The sequence below is a fragment of the Petromyzon marinus genome, chromosome 38, assembly GCF_048934315.1.
Source record: "Petromyzon marinus isolate PM22_M1 ecotype Great Lakes invasive population chromosome 38, UKy_Petmar_22M1.pri1.0, whole genome shotgun sequence".
Taxonomy (NCBI): Eukaryota; Metazoa; Chordata; class Hyperoartia; order Petromyzontiformes; family Petromyzontidae; genus Petromyzon; species Petromyzon marinus.
The window spans coordinates 11,350,934-11,371,023 of record NC_133704.1 but is presented as its reverse complement, the minus strand read 5'-3'; the positions used below and the strand labels follow the sequence as shown (position 1 = coordinate 11,371,023).

Sequence of the window (20,090 nt, the reverse complement as noted above, 5' to 3'; positions counted from 1 at the left end):
TAACACGGCCCTGATTTGGGAGACAGCAAGCAGGTTGAGGAATTAGGTCCTTGGGTTTGTTGAAGGGCCATGTATTTGAGTAGGACGGGAAGATAATGTTAAAAATCATGCATGAGAGCACCATGACAAAGCGACGGCAATCTTGAACTTAGTCCGTAGATCGATGATGGTGGGGGGGGGGAGCCAGTGGAAGCATTTGAACGCGGCAGATTGTGATCTTGGTTGATACCCACCGATTTGGGGTTCCAACCGATGGCTCGCACAGACGTATTTTAAAGCACGTTGGCAATCGACAATGTTTGAAAATCAAACCATACCTTTATTTTTTTTATAACCCACACATAAAACGCCATACCCGACGACAAAAAAGAAATCCCTCAAATAGCACATGTCCGTGATAAAGTACAATACAGTACACTTCATTCATACTCCAGTTATTTAAACTAGGACCTGACATGTTTTGTCACATGAACGTGGAATTCCCATCACTGGTTCAGGGCGGCTGATGGAGATGCACGACCCCCTTCATTGGTCATTTGAGCAGGAAGACATCTTCATTTCTGGCGTCAGATGTCATAAGCTAGGCAGAGTTGAGTCTGGTTGCGTTTAAAAACAGGTTTTATAGGTGGCTGGGCTACATTATGGGCAGGGTCAGACAGATAACCCTCACTACCCGCAAGGCATGAGGGTAATTCAGTCAGCAGTGAAATTGCAAAGGCAGTGAGATTGCTAAAATGTTATTACTTTTCTTCATCAAGCAAAGCCTCACTGAATATCAAGATTATTGTTCACGATGGGGCCTGCATTTGGAGTATGTGGCAGAGAAAACCTAGAGTGTACGACAGGATAACACTCAATGGTAAGCACACACTAACACCAACCGCTTGCTTCACTGCCTGGCCACCTTTTAGCCCAGAGGGTTTGAATTTCACAAATTTCTATGTGATACACTAACCTTTTCCACCAAAATGATTAATCACAGGTGTAAACGACCATGGCCTGGCAATTTGCGATTTAACTTTTTTTACTGGATTGTCTTTCCTGCACGAGAATGTTAAGAACAAAAAAAATAACATTTCTGAAACAAGCTTGTCCCTTACATTTAATTACCTTCACACGTAACCTTAAATTAGTTTGCTCCAAAAACGTGCAAGTGCTAAAAAAAACAAAGGCAAAACCGTGTAAGGCCTAGGGTATGTTCAAGTTGCAGTGAAGGCACTCAGTTGACGGTAACTCAGCAGATACAGTGCATAATGAAAGAGGAACTTTCCTTGTTTCACATTCTTAAAGAATGAAACCTGATGCCCAGTGTATTGCTATCCAATTTTGTGCACCATAACAGAAGACCTTTTTTTACATTCACAAGACAGCCAAACATTACACCCTCACCCCTCACTCGTCTTTACTAATAACGCCAACACCATTATTATTATTCACCAACGTAAAGCAGTGATGTGCTAACCAGTAGTTATGCAACGCCGCGTAGAATTACACAACCGCTAAATTAAAAATAGTAAAAAAAACACCCCTAACACGTGCTAGTTTGTGCACCAAAATAAACCGCAAGATACATTTCACCCATCGTTTTTCGAATGAGCAAAAAAAAAGAGTATTGATAGGGAAAGAAACAGGGCAAGCAACAATCTTTCACGCTGAACTCTGATAAATCTCATGGGGTTCCTGATTCTGGTCCCTGTGAGCCTCAGGAAATAACATGAACTAGTGATCCCGAAGGAAGTCTTAGCCTGGTCCTGTGAACCTCAGCATTGGGCACCAAACTGTAATGATCGCCGGTGAGCCTTATTCCGGTTTCATGAGCAGAAGGAATTAGCATTCGACACTTAAAATACAGAGCCTTAGTCTGGTTCTGCAAGCCTCCCGAATTCGCTCTGAACCCTGAGAGTCATAAAGCCTTTTAATAAAAGATCGTTTTCAATCTTCGTCATGCGTTTAACAATGTAAATGTGCCCCCACAAAACCGTACCCTAATCATCACCAGGATAAAAATGTTAATTATTACCTTTAAAAACTGCACTCAAGTGCTTAGCCTATTAATAATAGGAATAAAACACACGTGACATTCCAACCAATTGCTGACAGCTGTAATCACAAGGCTACTGTGAAAGCAGTGCCTAAATGACAGTAGACGATACTAGTAGTGGCTGCTCAGGAAAAACAAGTCTATTTTGTGAAATGAAAATTTGCTTAAATCTTATTTTTTAAATATCCTATTTGAATAAACCGAGTTCGATTTATTTCTTAATGGAAAAAAAGTGTCAGCCTGGCTCCGTGACCATCCGGAACTAAAACGTGAACCCTCAGCGTGTTTTGTAGGCTCCGAAAAAGGGTTACACATCAATAGCCACAGATCCACAGCCAACGCCGCCTCGTTCATGAAAAAAATAAAAACTGATCAGGAACATTCACCCAGAAAACAGAAGAGACTGTTTATCAAATATAACAGTTGCAGCGATGCAATGCCCACACAGAACTTGACTTGGCATTACTTAACATTTTACCCACGAGGGCTAATCCAAAAGCTCACGAAATCATTTTATCACGATAATAGGAAGTTAAATAAATGGCCTGGGGGCTTCTTGCTAATATGTAACCTGGATCATCATCGTTACCACCTCCTCAATTGTGTGAACGCAGTCGTGTGCTTCGGCGGGGCCAGTCGCACTGCAGGTCCCGTCAGTGCGAGTTTGGAATCACGTGATGGGTTAACGCGTGTAGACCGAGCAATGACGTCGACGCAGAATTCCGTGTTCAACTGGGGCAGTCGCTGTGCAGCAAAAGAGACGCCTTTGAAAGGGGAGACCCACATATTAGAAACTATTACGTACAAGACAAAAAAAAGACTGCCTTGTTAGGAAAATATCTACAATAGGTGATGTTACCAGCGAAAGCCCTTCGCCAGAGCACACGAAGAAGATCATTACCCAAAACTTCGCCAATTATATATATTTCATATTAAGCCTACACGGTGTTATTTGACAAATGTTTTTTTTCTGTTAACTCTCCTTGAGCACTACAACTGACATAGTATCACCAATTAATTTGTGATAAAATTATTTTCACAAGCTTTTTGACCACACCTCATACGTAAAAACATCATCCATTTTTTCCCAGCCGCCGCTATGTAATTAGTAATTTACATTGCTGTGATGACTTCAAAGTAATCAACCTACGGTCACCAAGTACTTGAAGTTCTAAAAATTACTATTCAACATATCGTGCATTTTATAACCTTTAACTATTCTTTTTTTTACATTCCCACCACACGGTTAGCGTCATGACAACGCCACGCATGGGGTCACGTCATGCCGCTGCTAAAAGCCTCAAGTACTCGGCAATCGAAAATTGATTACACGTCCCAAAATCGCCAACTTCAGCCACGATTCAAGTGCGGTTTTCTTGGTTGGGCCGCGTGTTGAGCCCCGAAGACGCCCCCAGTCGCGTGCGGCGAAAGCTTGAGCGAAGAAATGCTCAACACGCGGCCCACAGATACGTAAAATCGTCACCCATTATCGATCCAATGCTGAATGAAGGCCTCTCCAAAAAAGCCCTTCCGTGGGGCTCAGCCCACGACCTTGCCACGGCAGTCGGCGGAGCAGAAGATCATGGCCTGGTGCGGCAGGAAGCGCAGTCCGACGAGCGGGATGCCGCAGCAGGAGCACAGGAAGCAGGTGGGATCGGCGTGCCAGCTGAACTCCCCCAGCGTCACGCGCTGAGCCTCCGGCTCGATGCTGCCCTGGCAAGACTGGCATGACTGCCAGGCCGGTGAGAAGTCAGGGGAGAGAAAGAGAGCGAGGATGAGAAATTGACGTTAATGTTGATGCACGAAACTTGCCGGGAAGAGATTCGCACCTTTCCCGAAAACGCATCGCCTCGCTAATCTGTGCCATCGTTGGCGATGGGACAGATCAACGCATTTTCGCCAAAAATCTGGAGAAAAGGAACATTGGCCATCAGTGTCGTGTCGTGAGATAAGGTATCCACCAATTCGTCTCCCTTGCAGAGCAGTGCAACCCTTCATGTTCGAGAACAGCCCATGTAAGTGGATATCGAATAACTCGTGCAGGACTTCAATTGTATGGGTGAGAAAGTGCTGCACCCTAGTCTGTCAGTAGGGGGCAGCCCTTTGCCACACAGCCAAATTGTTCAGAACCAACATTTCACGGGACGCTTTTTCGTGCAGTCATTGGTGACTGAGCCAAGACCAGCAACTAAAAAGACTTAAGAATCAGGTTCAATCACAAGCAGCCGCCTGGATATGAACTCAAGCTCTCAGTGGTGCCAGCCTGGTGATCTGACGTCTGAGCCACCCAGCCACCTCTACGCAAGGGACACAATGTCAGGCAAGGAGTTCAATCCACTGAGCTCGGTTGTCCCCCCTCAAACGGGTTTATAATAATAGCCATGTCAGAGACACTGAAAATTATCAACATTTCATAAACATGCACATCCTATTGTAAACCTATTGACAGATGAAGGCCCTTTTTTCCATTCCACATTGGTCACGGGGAGTTGTTTAACCACATTTCACCACGCTGGTCAACGCGGGTTTTGGTGAAAGGGTCAGACTCGGGACCGCTTCAGATAGCGCTCACCACAGCTTGTTAGCCGTGGCCAGGAATCGCACTGCACTAACCACTACATCGAGTGTGCAGGCGGTGCAACTGCACCAGGGCCCACGGGCCTGAATGGATCAGGCGCAGGGCCACAAAGTGGGGATGAAATGAGGCAGGAGACAGGGATGCCCATTTAATTCCTTGCGCCAGGGGCGCAATGCAAATCGGTCCACATCACAACGGCCAATCACTTGAACCCTCCGATGTGGATTTGTCCAGCTGCACCCCGCGTGTTGTTCGGCACGACGTACCGACGCTTCGCCCCACATGCAAGGGAGCTTTATCCGGCAACTCCGAGCTCACGTGCGGCGAAACGTCGGACATCAAACAACGTGGGCTGAGCCCCCCCCCACCGGCTGCCAGGTGCGGCGGCCGAGCGGCTACGGCGTGCGTGGCGTGGCGTACCCGTGCGTATTTCTTCATGTAGCAGGGCTTGCACACTGGCTTATCTTGCTCCATCACGTAGATCTCTCCGGCAAGAACGCAGTCACACTCGAAGCAGCAGAAGTGCTTGAGGTGCCAGTTCTGCTCCTCCGCCTGCGTGTACTCCTTGGAGAATATCAACTGTGTCCACACAAACAACAAAGACAAAGGTCCCCGCCGTATAGCCTTAAGAGACTGCTGGGGTAAGTGCCGTTAGCGAGCAGCACCTAACGAAGGCCGGCACGGCACACGAGGTGGGGTGGGGTGGCCAGCACTACGCCCGGCCGCCTTTGTCTCCCTCGTGGCGATGTTTACACTGCACCCCTTAGTACCCACGGGATGGGAACTGCTAGGCCACTCTGCGCGCACGCAGTGGGAACACGGCCGCGGAGAGGAACCACGGCGCGGCGGAGACCTCGTCGCAGCCTCCACAGCGGGGCCGCTCCGTGTCGCAGTAGTGGCGGCCGCAGTAGAGCTTCCCGCGCTTCCAGAAGTAGACGAGGTCGACGAGGATCTCATCGCACGCCGAGCAGCAGAAGCAGCCCGGGTGCCACAGGTGTTCCGAGCCTGCGCGCTCCGCAAACACCGCGGGGTCGCCCTGCTGCATCGGCTGCTTGCAGCGGTTGCAGCGCTAGGGAATGGCGGTTGGAGGGGAGGGGAGAGGCAGCAGTGTTCATTTGTCAACACACACACGCAGGGACGACGTCTGGGGAAGCCAAGTCTGTGGGTTTTATCGAGACATTCTCTTCATGCATCTGTGAGGTGTGACATTCACCACAATGGAAAACATAATGAAAATAGTTTTTAACGGAATAATGGATCCTGAACCATGAATCACAAGAATGCAAGGATTGTGGATGGGGTGGGTGAATAATTATTAAATGCCACTCACGGATTATTACATTCGCCAGAGGTGCCACGACTTACATAGTCTCTCTGCGCCTGTGCTGCTCCATCTCCGACTCCTCTTTCACCGGCGGAAGCTTCCCCAGCTGCTTGGGCAAAGGCAGCTGAACCTCCAACCCAACCGGCACCACCGCCGGCACCACCACCAGCACCACCACCAGCACCACCAGCGGCACCAGCACCACCACCACCAGTGGCACTACCAAAACCACCGCTGGCACCAGCACCGCCAGCAACACCAGCACCAGCAATACCACCACCAGTGGCACTACCAAAACCACCGCTGGCACCAGCACCACCAGCACCACCCCTCTGGCTTGACCCTCCACCTGCTGCCTGGTTCCATGAGCCACTCTTCAGGCCTGCGGCTCCCGACTGGCCAGACAAGCCCTCGTTGTTCGCTTGCGATTGGTCAGCAGCGCCGGCTCCGGGCTTCCTCCCCGCGATGAAGAGAGACGCCGTGACCCTCTTGCGGGACGGGCTGTCGGCCGCTCCTCCGGCGAGCTCGCCACCGACCGGCGGTGCAGAGGTATGACCACCGCCGCCGGCGCCACTGCCGTGCGCTGAACTCACAGAGCCTGTGGCCCCTGGGCCCATGCCATGGGTAAAGCCGCCACCGGCACCACCCTGGATGAGCAGCACCTGGTGGGGCAGCATAACATCCCCGACACCCAGCGCCTCCGCCTTGTACTTCTTGACAAACTCCTCCATCTGCTTCACCTCGGCCGCAGAGAGGTCGTGGCACCTGCGCGAGACGCCCGTCGTCAACCTGTTTATTATTTGCCCCAAATGTTATCCTGGCTGTGCTGTCAGCATCACGTCACGTCGAGACGAAGAATCCAACCGGTAGACTCACAGAGCACAGTGCGAACCCGACACATTGAAGAGCGGCCCATGGAGGTGGATACCGCAGAGGTGCCTGCAAGTTCCCTGCAAGTGACCTCTATTGCACACACAATAGGGGGCAGCACTTTCCCATCCGCCCTGCCTCTGAGCGGAACGTCCGTCACATGACCGATATATTTAATTCTCCCAGACGGGAGTGTAGACAAATTAAGTCCAGACAAAACTTAAGCCCGAAGGTTTTGTTGTGCTGTCAACTGTGGCCAAGCTGAGACCGGAGAGATCTATGAAGGAGGTGTGTTGCCGATATTATTTAATTTAGAAACCATCAACTCAATAGACCTGAAAGGCCAGTTTAATCACAGGAGTTTACCCGGATTCGAACCCAGGATCTAAGCGAGTGCAGGCTGTAAACGTGCTTAGCAACATCTGTGGCTGTGATACATCGTCATCGGAAGCGTGAGCCTCACCTGCTGGGGTCCTGGTCGTGCTCTGGGAGCTGCCTGGCCAGCTGCCTGCGCCGATACATGGCGCCCTGGCTGCCCTCGATGGGCTGCTTGTCTCTGGGCAGCAGCTCGATGTAGCGCCGCGCCTGCAGGATGGCAGAAGTGGAGAGGGAGTCGGAGATGTCACGGTGCATATTTGTTCTTTTATTATTTGCGATGTTCACCCAGGAAAGTCTTACTGAGAATCTCAAGATTATAATTATTTTAGGAAAGTCCGACCAGGTTACTAGGAGCCGCTGTTACTAGGAGTATGTATGTTGAACTTCTTTCGCACCGTACGTAGCCAACCGTGCTAATCGGAGGTGCGGTGGGGGGGGGGGGAGTAATCCCAACAGAGTAATTTGCAGGTACATTTGCAGCATTGGGATGTTTTGGCCAATACCAGTTACAATGTGTGTGGGGGGGGGGGGGGGGTTTGGCCATTGGAAGAATCCAGAGCACCCGGAGGAAACCCATGCAGAATAGTTGAGAACATCCAAAACTCCAAACAGAAAAGTGCTCGTGTCGAGCATCGAATCGATGTCCTTCTTGCCGCGAGGCACGAGTTACCACCGCGCCACCCGGCCGTGGCAGCAGCTCGCCTTCACAAGTCCTTGCTCCACCACGCGCCGTGCAAAATGCATCGCACATCTTCCCCTTGTGCGCGTGTCACGAGATGCGATCTCACTCGTATGCTTTGCAGATATGCAGCCCTTTTTGTCGCTCCACTGCCGGTCGAGGAGCCTCCCCATGCCATGCGGGTCGTATGTGTTGAACTTCTTTCCCACCGTACGTAGGCACCCGTGATAACTGGAGGTGCATATGTATGTTGAACTTCTTTCGTACCGTGCGTAGGCAATCGTGCGCATCGAAGGTGCGGAGGAAGGACAACAAACTAAACACAAAAAGCGGCTTATTCTAACATTTTTCAACATTGTTAGTCAGTGGAGAATGGTAAACGTGGGAGCACAGAAAGTACAGCGCAACGGGTTTTGCCGTACTGCCTTCTAATGCCCACCAGGGTGCTGAATTATATATCACAGGTGATGAATTGGGCAATGGCCCTACCCCCTCTCATTTGCTATGGGGAAGGGGCATTGCCAAAAACGTCTCCCCTTACAGTAGACCCTCAGTTAACCTTTTTAATCCGTTCCACGAAAACTACCGTTATCCGAAATAACTGTTAATCAAATGTAGGAATTGCATGTTAAAAGCATTAATCTGTTCCGAGACGATCGGAAGTTGACCTTAATAAGATCCTGCTTTGTTTTGAGGCTACTCCTCTTGCGAATTAACTTTAGGGGCCATTGAAAATAATTCTGCAAGAGAGCCATTTCCACAGCCAAAACATAACGTAAACAGTGGAGGCGAAAATGCTCACAAATGGACGTCGCTGATTGGCTGAGGGCATGGCTCAGCCCTGCTTACGAGCGCTCGGATTGGCCGAAATTGGCGCCCGCGTGCTTAAAGTAAACGTACCGTAAATTAAAATGCGAGTCGAAACCATGGAGTCCTCGGGGGAGGCAAAACGTCAACTGAAAAACCGCGAACCGATGTCTCTGTTAAACCGAGGGACGACTCTATAGATATTTTTCCCTTTCAAGGGGCGTTCTTTACGCAAGGCGCCGAGCCTTTTTTGTTGGTCGCGCTCGTAGGCCACTGTCAACCAAAAACTTTGCGGGCTGAATCCTGCTTTGCCCCCGACGAGGTTGGGCGCATTCCGGGTGACTCTCGTGTGCGCTTTGAAGCGTCAGAGTCCAACCTGAAAACATGGCCGTATTGATCTTTCAGATCACCGCCTCCGGCCATTCCCTTCAGACGGCTCTTTTGAGTTGGTGGTCTCGACAAGGCTGACGGGGGGGGGGGGGGGGGGTTCATGCAACGTGGTGGTCGCATGACGACGTGCATGCAGGGTGCACGGGGGGGGGGGGGGCGGAGTGCCCCTCCTTAACCGGGCGGCGGCGGTGGCGCACGCCCGGAATCCAGCACCGCCGAGGTGAAGGTTGGCGGATCTCACAAATGTTGCGGAACTCCCTCTCCGTGGGCGTCCAGGCGGAGCCATAACCTGGCTTTCCAGGAGAAGGCGGAGCACAGACGAATGTCGTCTGTCCCTTCGGCACGGTTACAGAGGGGCTGTCCCCTCGCACGCGTGGGTTTACTTCGAGTGCTCCGGTTTCCCCCCCCCCCCCCCCACACTTATAAACAATCGTGAATTGCTTGAAAAGCATCTTAATATATAGTACTGCAGAGTTCGGGCAATTTCTGGTGCTGGCTGCCTTCCAGCTCGTCTGTAGTTCCTCAGCGATTGAGAAAGATTTGCATGAACTACGACGCTGTATATAAAACTGAACAATTATTATTATTCCCGCTGGTTGGGAGCAGACACACCTTAGCGTGTATTTGTTCTCAGCCGGCACGTTGCATTCTCGTGTTGTGACGATGGGGGGTTTTGTCGTCATTTTACAGAGACGGGTGGACTCCCAGGTGGGGGGGGGGGGGGGACATCACAGGCCGACAATCACTACGATCTCCATGCTGTTGTTGCTGTGAGGTTAACTTACAATGTGCGGAAGCCTGTACAAGGCCACCCTTAACAAGCGTCAGTGCGGCCATAAATACTGCAGGAGAAATCTTCAGCCGGGCAAATATTTTCAACTGCACGGCCCTTTTTGCCAATTTGCTGGTGGATGAGGGCCTGTTCACAACACAGCGGGGAGCGGTAGTGTAGCAGTTAGCGCGCTGCACTATAAACCTGGCAACCCGGGTTCGATCCCCGCTCACGGCCAACACCACTGACGATTATCTGAACCGGTCCCGGGCCTCCCCTAGGTCGACTCAGCCTCAAATGAGTGCCCAGTGCGGTGTGTAAACATCGCCACTGGGGAGACAAAGGCGGTCGGGCGTGGTGCTGGCCACCTACCCCCTCATGTACCGTTCCGGCCTTCATAGGTGCTCGCTAACAGCACTTGCCCCTACAGTCTGTTAAGGCTATACGGGGGATCTTTGTTCACAACACTGTGCAGGTTGCGGGGGGGGGGGGGGGGGGTTATGTGACCATACTTCACTGTGCTGGTCCGTGCGGGTCAGTGACCGGTGGGGAGCAGATGTGAGACCTCAGAAGTCAAGTCGAATATTGGACGTTGCTGCACCGCCCTCTGCTGCCAACCAAGTAACACATCCAAGCAACTACTCATAGCAATCGTCGCCCCCAACTGCAAAAACTTAGCAGGAACCTTCTGAAAAAGAGTCAAGAGACTCAGGCTATGCGGTGTAAACAAGCGTAGTAGTAATGATATCCATGCTCGGCCACGCTTATCTTCGGAGGTCGTGGGTGATTTGATCGGTTTAAATCCTCTGCTCTCTCTCTTTGCTATGAACAATCGTAGTTTTCTGTAATAATGTGTTAATTTCGATCTGTCTCGATGCGCGTCAGTCATCGCAGTCGAGATTGCTTTCATTTACTCACGGTGAGCACGTACGTCCGGAATGCAGCGCCGTTGTAGAACAGTTCATGCCAGGAGGTGGGAAAAACCTTCTCATTACCGTGGCCCAAATAAGGACTGTTAAATAACCTTTGGCAGGCTACACATTAACGCAGGCCTTGACGTTATCCAGTCATAACAAGGAAAACAGCGGGGGGGGCACACCTTTACTTGGTGCACTAAAATATTACAAACACGGTGTTGCGACGGTGGAAATATTTTCTCCCCAAGTAACCAATTAGTGCGAAAACTGCCGTGGTGCTAACGATTCACACAGCGGACTTGCAATCTGGAGGTCGCCAGTTCGATTTCCATCTGCCGGCTCAGCGGTTGAAACGGTGGAGCAAGTTTCTCAAAACCTTCCCCCGCACCGCTTCTGTCCACCCAGCAGTGTAAATGGCGACACCACAGTTAAAGTCAATCGGCAGGTCGTGGTGTGGTGGTGATATATGTGCATACAGTACTCCTATTCCAAGATGTCTGATCGGCGTGGAAGAGGAGCACCAAATACCCACTCGAGGGGGCTTTCAAGAGACCCTTCTGCCAGCAGTGGCACAAGCAATAAATTACAGGGCTGCACTTTGGCCATCTTTTACCCAATTAGTGCGGCTAAGATGCAGCTTGCAGTGGACGCACAAATATCGTTTGCGAGCCGATCTTAAGTGGTAGGCCTCATGTGGCCGGCGGGCTATGTGAAATAAGGTCCAGCCCATGGGCCATATATGTCCCTCAACTCAACTCCCGGATTACTCGGTGGACCATCATCACCGCTGGATTCGCGAGGCATCGGCGATGTTTTCCCGTTGGGCGTCCCTGTCATCAGCGGGCGGGAATCCGCAGTCGGAAGGTCGTGAGTTAGCATCCCGGTTCAACGGTCAATTCAGCATATCGTGGGGATCACAATTGTACATTTACAGGGCTATTAAATACCCCAGGATCTCAAAGCGCCCTACACCACATCTCATCTCAAACATTCCAATTCTCGGCTGCAGTCAGGACAAGGGGAAAAGCACAAACGGCACGCACCGGCCCGGCAAACAGCACCACCATCACCACCATCACCGCCACCATCACCCGCCTATGGTCATCGTACGGCTAGACTGACCCCGGCCACGAGAATGTGTAATTTCCATCACTGGCTCAAGCCTGCCGACTTAGAGCATCCCGCCCAATCTGTTCTTGCGAGCGATTAAATGATTCGATAATGTAGACGATGGCACGCAGGAGCGGCCCGGAGCAAAGGTTGGCAGCGCTCGGTTCAGCAGAGGAGGGCGTAGCGTTGCCACAGTGAATCTGCCACCTCCGAGCGTAGAGCACTGTATATGACCTCACGAGACCAGAATCACTCGAGGTCCTTTGTTACAGTTTTGCAGTGGCATGTGCCCATATCTGGTTAAAGCAAAACAACCGGATTTCGTGTCATTGGTGATATATTACCCCCACGCTTCAATACACAAACTGCATAAGCAATGGGACTATCCTTAATAATAATAATGATTATTTTATAAGGAAAGTCTTATCGAGTCTCAAGATGATATTTCAAGACAGTTCTTGATCAGTACCATCGGTGTGCTTTGAAAAAGAGGCATTGCCTCCTCTTGTCTAGTTTTGCTTTTCAGGTCGGTGCTCTTGATGAACGTATTGAGTTTCTTGTTGCTATTTGTGCCTGTGCACCACTGCCAATGCAGATCCGCCAAAAAATTCATTAATAAGTGGCTTCATGTGGGAGAAATCCAAGAAAATTCACACATAAGGGGGAGGGGGGGGGTCATACTCACTGCCATCTCCTGGCCACCTCGTTGCCGATTTAATTTTGAAAACGAAATTAGCGACGGAAGAATATTCACCACAAAGTTATTGTTGTTTTTATCTCAAAATCAGACGAAGCCTCGACTAAGACTCCACCCGGTTGTCGTCGACTAAAGACTACACGAGCACCGCCTCCACGATTCTTACCACGGCCCTCTCGAGCCCGGGAGGCGCCCACTCCAGCACCACCGCGCTCCGAACGTCCCCCCCGGCCACCGTGGCGCCCGCCGCGCCGGGGACGCGGCTCGGCACGCCGGCAGCGGGTGGAGCCGTACCCGACCCAGAAAGTTGCACCGAGCCAGGACCTCCAGGAGGGCCACCCACGGAACCGCCAGTTTTAGAATCCCGGCCCGTCGCGGTCTCCGGTGCGGAACCAGGGGCTCGGGGCAATCCAGGTTCTCCACCGGCAGCAGAACCGGAGACCTTTCCATCTCCGGGACCAGCGCCGGCAGACCTGGGCATTCCCGAGCCGGAGCTTGCGAGCGAAGCGGAGTCGAAGCCAGAGTCGAAATTGGAGGAGGAACTGGAGGAAGATCCGATGGAGAGGGAGCTGAAGGAGAGCTGGGCGGAGGGGGAGCGGTCGTCCAAGACGATGCGGTGGTTGTGGCCGCCCACTCTCCGCGGCTGCTGCTCGAGCAGCCGCGTCTCCATGTCAGAGCGGATTCTGTCGGCCACCCCGGCGTAGCGCGAATCCTCAAACAGCCGCCCCACCTTGCGCTGCGCCTCCTCCTCCATCTGGATGTCATGCTCCTCAAGGCCGCACTTGCAGTTGCGGCAGATCTTCCTGCACGACGAAGGGCACAGGACGCTCGGCGTGAGCGGGCGTAAAGCGCGACGATATCAGCGGTGTTGAGGCGTGTGGGCGACGGTTTGGTGGTTTGGTAAGTAATCTCCAGTCTGTGTTTCCGAGGACAGGTAGTCCTCCACGTACGATGGAGATTCGTTACGACGACCCCATCGTAAGTCAAAAATATCGTAAGTCGAAGATGGCCTAGCCTACCCAGGAGTCTTGGTGATAATTTAGCAAAAAGCAATTTACAGTACCGTACTCTATAAACTATACACTGTATGTATTTATTAATTACAATACTGTATTGCAAAGTAAAATGCAAAGTAAAAAAAACAAGGTAAATTCTTAGCCTACCTATATGAACTGAAATTTAATAGAAAGTTTTTCAGGAAACAATCCTATCTGCTATAAAAACTTTTAACATGCATTTTGTCGTATCGCCATCGTAAGATCGAAATATCGTAAGTCGGACCGTCGTAACTCGGGGACTGCCGTAACTCGGGGACTATCTGTATAAATAAAATACGCTGGAGCCCAGCCGCCTATTGGCTTTCCAGATCAATGTTATCCAGCAGCATTTCTTTTGGGCAAACACCTTTAAGTATCTCATCACTTTTTGATTCTCAGCTACTCGAATTTAAAATATCTGATGGTTAATATTTAACAATTGCGGCGGGCACATGCAACTTTTCAGATTGTCAAAACCTTAATGCACTGTCTTGACACATTAATAAAATACACTGTAAGTGCTTCCTTGCTGTGTTTAAAGAAATGCTGCAAGACAAACACTGGCGTGCAAATGGCCCGCTGGTCAATCAAATTAAAGGTTTTATTTTGGCGATAATAGGTGCGTTAACTTTGATCCTTAGATGTGCTTTACAAACATAAAATATATTTCGCAACTTAACTTAATCGTGGACACCCATGCTTTCCTGTTTGAGAAACTGTTATCCAAAACCATAACCAACCACACTAACCACGCAGTAGCGGGAAGCAACAGAATGCTAGTTTCCGATTGGCAACAAATGTTACAATAGAGTTCAAGCGGACGTGTGTGCGTGTCTGCATGCAATTCCATATAGCCTCAATGCGCATCTAGCCTGGCAAAAGCAGTATGGTGACATCGCTGCCACTGGCGATTAAATCGCAGCTGTTGTCGCTCTATGTGCTGAGCGACTTGAACCACAACGCCCGCAGGCTGGAAGGGTCGCAGCGATACAGGAGTTCCCACACAGCGCGATGAACCCAACGCGACCAGCCTTTGATTCCCATCATAGCTGACATCAGCGGTGAGCAATAGCTAAACCGGTCCTGGGCCTCCCCCTAGTCGCACCTCCGATTGGCACGGTTGGCTACGTTCGGTGCGAATGAAGTTCAACGTACACACGCACATCCAGTCCAACTCGGCCTCAAGTGAGTACCCGGTGCCGTACGTAAACACGAGCACTGGGTTGACAAAGGCGGCCAGGCAGGCAGGGGGCTGTCCCAAGCCACCCCCTCGTGTCGTGCTAGCCCTTGTTTGGCACCGGATAAAGGCGCTTACATTTTTTCAAGGTTTAAAGAAGAAATATCTTTACGATTATTTACCGCGTTCCAATGTGGGGAAACCACCGTTGTGTACATAGCTGGGTTGAGTGCGACCCACACCCTCAAGGGGGAGGAGGGGAAGGGGCGGTCGGTGCAGGACCCCGGCGGCGGCGGCGAGCTGAGAGATGGCCTCACAGTTCCGCTCCGCACCAATGTTACGCGTGTCTGCGTTACGTCTCCGACGCCTGCTGATGGACCAGGCCATATAGGGGTCCACGTCCATTGATGGGTACTTGCGCATTCAGGACAGAGCTAATTCAGTCAGCATTGTTGTTATACGAGTCAGTCTTAGTCTGGTCGACGGCAACCGGTGGAGTCTTAGGCAAATCTTAGTCTGTTGATTTCATTGAGTCATTCTCACACATGAGTCAAACTCTCCGAGCTATTAAATGTTGATGTGAGGGGCGGGAAACTCCACCCCCCGCTCCTGCCAATTATATTAAACTAGCTTTACTACCCGGCTTCGCCCGGGACTTGGATTCACGACGCCCGGCCGCCTTTGTCTCCCCAGTTGCGACGTTCACACACCACAGCAGTTACTCGTTTGAGGCTGAGTCGACCTAGGGGAGGCCCAGGACCGGTTAAAATAATCGTCACCGGTGGTGGCCGTGAGCGGGAATCGAACTCGGGTTGCCGGGTTCGTAGCGCAGCGCTCTAGCCACTACACTACAATGCGTTACGCCTCCACGTGCGTGGGTCACATGACAGATTTGACGTCACAGCTCACTTGCCGTGCAAAAACATAAATGCATTATTGAGCTCCCCCCCACCCCCCCAAAAAAGTGTATTTTTATAGTTTTTGCATGGTGTAGTCTGGAAAGTACCCACATGGCAAATTTCAAGTGTATTGCATTGTCCTTGATTGGTCCACACCAAGCCGTCCCTTGGTGTGGACCAATCAGTTTCAAGGACAATGCACTATATATTATCATAGTATGTTATTTGCTTGCATTTTGACTGCAGGTATTGTGGTTAATGCAGACATGAATCCTCGTAAAAAAAGGTTTCAGTTTTGTTGCCAGAAAAAAAGGGGAAAAACCCCTATTATTATGCCGTCTATATTGTTAGGTGAGCCCGTCCGTGAACTCGGGTACATATTTTCAAGAACACATATAGCCGATTAAAATGTTTGGTCATCCTCGGCGAACTGCACTGAAGGAGGCCAAAAGAACAAAGACGGAGGGGGAGTTCGTTGTGCCCCCGTGACGTTGACGATCGTGTGCGGTGAGCACTGCACCTCCAGAAGTGCAGCTCGAAGCCATCACACTTCTCCCGGCACTTGAGGCACGGCGCTCCCGCCCCCAGCTCGTGGGAAATGGTCCCCTGGGCAGAGAGACAGCCCGAGGAATCGGGAGACAAGCGGACAGGTGTGTAAAGGGGAGATGGGGGGGGGAGACAGGGGAAGTGGGGGACAAGGAGACATGGGAAATGGAGAGACAGCGAGATAGGGCATTGAGTCAAGACAGGGAGATAGGAGACAGACAGCACATGGCACCATGAGTCATGTGGGGCGTGGGCGAATAAATCTGTACCGAATCAGCTCGCACACCAGGCCAAACTTCACATCCATATACTTGCTGATAAAAACAGATGTGCAGGCTACACGGGCAATATTACACAGCTACACAAGCTACATCATAGAGATGCACAACATTTCTGTACTCAGCACACCACACCCAATATACCTTCTCGTTATGGCTGTGGCTACTAGTTATGTACCTACTCTAGTCTGCAAGTAATGTGGAGAATAATTGGTGAGAAATTAATACATGGGCTACACTACACACACCCCCATGTTAAGGCTTCCCCACAAACAACTGGCAGACCACCCACCACTCTCCAGCACTCACCAGCACTCTCCTGCAATCACCACAAATCTTCAGCAATCGCCACTCACCACCGCTCACAAATCACCAGAGATTACAGAAGATAAAGTTTAATTGCGCTGCCAGATGGACAAAATACCTTGGTAAAACTGTCAACATCTCTTTGTTTAATCGAGCGATGGAGCAGTGCTCATCTTCGTTGGTGGCCTGAAGTCAGTAGTGGAAATTCCTCATTCCCGTGGCCAGGACCAATTATATCCATAGATGGTCACTGATGACTATGCAAAATGTGTCCTAATTTGAATGACCCTTGGGGAGTTGGAACGGCCAATGTTATTGCATTACGCATGTAAAATAAGTCAACACGATTGTTAATTACACTGCCTTGAAATACAAACATATGATAGGTTAAGTTGCGGGCAAGGCCCTTCTTTACAGCCTGAATTGGAGAATTGCCATTGCCTGAAAAGTTGCCTATTATGTATTTGTCCTTTTAAGGTCACAGTGGTATTGGCAAGTGTGTCGAGTTATTTTTATTTTGTCCTGTGCACCACTACCAACGCAGACGCATCAACAATAATTTATATTACCCATGAATATTGTTCTGAATTTACTAAAAAGTGATTCCGCCTATCATCACTTCGGGATCGATACAATTGGTATCATGTTAGCGAACTCAAATGTGGTTACTCTACTAAGGCACTACATCGCACCCATCACATATCAACATGGTGTTCACCTATCATAACGCATCATTCACCACACAACCACCATCACGCATTAGTCTTCACACAACCACAATCACACATCAACCACCACACAACCACCATCACCCATCATTCACCACACAACCACCATCACCCATTATTCACCACACAACCACCATCAACCCACAATCAAACTTGGACTACACGATGATTCTTCATGTATCAGTGATTTCTTATTCATGCACATTCAATTTAATCTAACAAATGGTACAAATTAGACAAAAATAAGATTGTTTTAAAACTAGATCACTCATCACGTATCACCATAATACAACGTTCAAAATAGCCACAAGTCATCTGTTACCTTCACACAACTTCACGACACTGACCCACCATCCTTCTCACTCATCACCCACATCTTTTTCATACTCCACAAATAACCATCGCACATCGATCACGACACACTACCAACACCATCATCACTAAACACCCATTATGGTCACACATTGTCCATAACCCACCAACACCATCACCTCCGATTAGCACGGCTGGCTACGTACGGTGCGAAAGAAGTTCAACATACATGCAACCATCAACACCACATCGCACATCACAACAATCATCGTCAACCATCATCATCATCACTACCATGCATCGCGACATCACCTTCACGCAACCCACAAAGACAAAGACCCCTCCGGTATAGTCTGAACAGACTGTTGGGACAAGTGCTGTTAAACGAGCGCCTATGACCGGTAACTACACAAGGGTGGCCAACACCACGCCCGGCCGCCTTTGTCTCCACGGTGGTGATGTTCAGAGCCTGAATGGAGAAGTGCCATTGTCCCGGGACGGTTCAAAAAGAGTGGAATTCGGGTCGCTCGTTTTGTATGGCGGCGCGCTAACCACTACACTACAGCTCCCCCCACACAACCCACACCACCACCATCACCACCACCACCACACAACATCCATCACTATCACATCACGCTACACCATAACACACCACCACGATGCACCCATCATAACGCACCTTCTTGTGCTCTCGCTCCATTGTTGGTCGCTCCGTCTCACTTCTGTGGCTCGGGTGGGGCGGGGGCGGGACTATAAGTAATATGGGGCGGGGCCACGAGTAACAGGAGGCGGGGTCACACGTAGTAGGGGCGCGGCTATGAGTAGCAGGGGGCGGGGTCACACGTAGTAGGGGCGCGGCTATGGATAGCAGGGGCGGGTTCATGAATCACAGATGACGTGGCTATTCACGCGGTTGGAAGCGTCTGGGATGGGGGCGGAAACGTTATGGTAATAAAAGGGCGGGGCTTGGTTTGTGCTGGGCGGGGCTTGCTGCGAGGGGCGTGGTCGTGCTATGTAATTAAAACTCAACACACTTCATCAATAAATGTCACAGCATTAACAAGAACAAAAGTATCATAATACTTATTGATACTGGAGGAATCCAGTGAGATATAATGCTCGTTTTTTAGAGTAATAGGCGACGTTTTCGTTGATTGGCGTGGCTCTGCAATCATCCACTTAGTGGGCCCAGTCTTCAGCGTGGGAACAAGACATTATTTTTAAAACTTGTTTTTAAGCGAGAATGTTTTTGCGTGGACTTTTGTAATAAAACAAGATCAATACATGATTTCATGCAAATTTTGTGTTTTATTAGTTAACTCATTTTTCTTCACTTAAACATAATGTATACATATATTAGTGGTTTGTGGCATAAAGATCCACGGAAAATTAATATTTTTGGATTATTCGCGACCGTCTTCCCCGTCATTTCAGAATCACAATATGTATTCATATTGCAGGAGGAATCCGATTAGCTATAAAGCTCTTTTTCACACACGTCCAGTCGGGGCGAGTGATGAGAACTGCAAACAAAAGTGTAAAGTACAAGAGAGAAAAACAAACCACCCAAACAAATACAACACTAAACCTACCCCATCCTACTGGACAATGGCCAACTGAGGTACTGTATTAACTTATTTTTCAAAAGCGATCTGTCCACAAATGATAGCTGAACAAAATGGCTTAGCATTTGGACATTTATAGCAGTAAAATAATCAAAATACTCGAAACGCGGTGGGAAAAACCGGAGGAACCGGAAAAAAACTCCAAATATACAGCACACCAGGCGAGGTAGTTAACATCTCCTATCCACCGTGATGATGATGATGAGAGAGAGACACGCAAACTCCAAATATACAGCAGCAGGCGTCAGAATAAAACCCGCGACCTCCTGCACATCAGGCGTGGTAGTTAACATCTCCGAGCCACCGTGATGATGATGGTGAGAGAGAGACACGCAAACTCCAAATATACAGCAGCAGGCGTCAGGGTCAGAATAAAACCCGCGACCTCCTGCACACTAGGCGAGGTAGTAAACATCTCCTAGCCACCGTGGTGATGATGAGAGAGAGAGAGACACGCAAACTCCAAATATACAGTAGCAGGCGTCAGGGTTGAGATCAAACCTGCGACTTCCTTGCACACCAGGCGAGGTAGTCAACATCTCACCACGACCACCGCCACCGCCGCCGTGCATAAAGCGGCGCACTCGGGCGAGGCGAGGTCACGGCGAGGTCACGGCGC

General features: G+C 50.1%; 1 protein-coding gene across 2 annotated transcripts; it reads right to left on the bottom strand.

The window, feature by feature from the left end:
* Positions 1–298: 298 nt before the first annotated feature.
* Positions 299–18,625, bottom strand: TES (testin LIM domain protein). Of its 2 annotated transcripts, none has more exons than XM_076072666.1 (8): positions 18,526–18,625; positions 16,197–16,282; positions 12,730–13,366; positions 7,277–7,398; positions 5,985–6,708; positions 5,473–5,688; positions 5,040–5,198; positions 299–3,772 (listed from the first exon to the last, which is right to left on the bottom strand). In XM_076072666.1, exons 1-8 carry the CDS (start codon positions 18,544–18,546, stop codon positions 3,581–3,583), a joined length of 2,157 nt encoding a protein of 718 aa, XP_075928781.1. In that variant the 5' UTR covers positions 18,547–18,625; the 3' UTR covers positions 299–3,580. The 2 variants fall into 2 exon arrangements, with proteins under 2 accessions (XP_075928781.1, XP_075928782.1); XM_076072667.1 differs by lacking the exon at positions 18,526–18,625 and adding an exon at positions 16,810–18,430.
* Positions 18,626–20,090: the final 1,465 nt, after the last annotated feature.

Bases quoted from the DNA above. Each gene is read 5' to 3' on its own strand.
- TES (XM_076072666.1), bottom strand. From the start codon at position 18,546: ATGGAGCGAGAGCACAAGAAG. The intron at 5,689-5,984 runs GTAAGTCGTGGC...GCCATTCCCTAG, and splicing joins CACAGGCGCAGAGAGACTAT to CGCTGCAACCGCTGCAAGCA. The intron at 3,773-5,039 runs GTACGCCACGCC...CCGGCCTGGCAG, and splicing joins ACATGAAGAAATACGCACGG to TCATGCCAGTCTTGCCAGGG.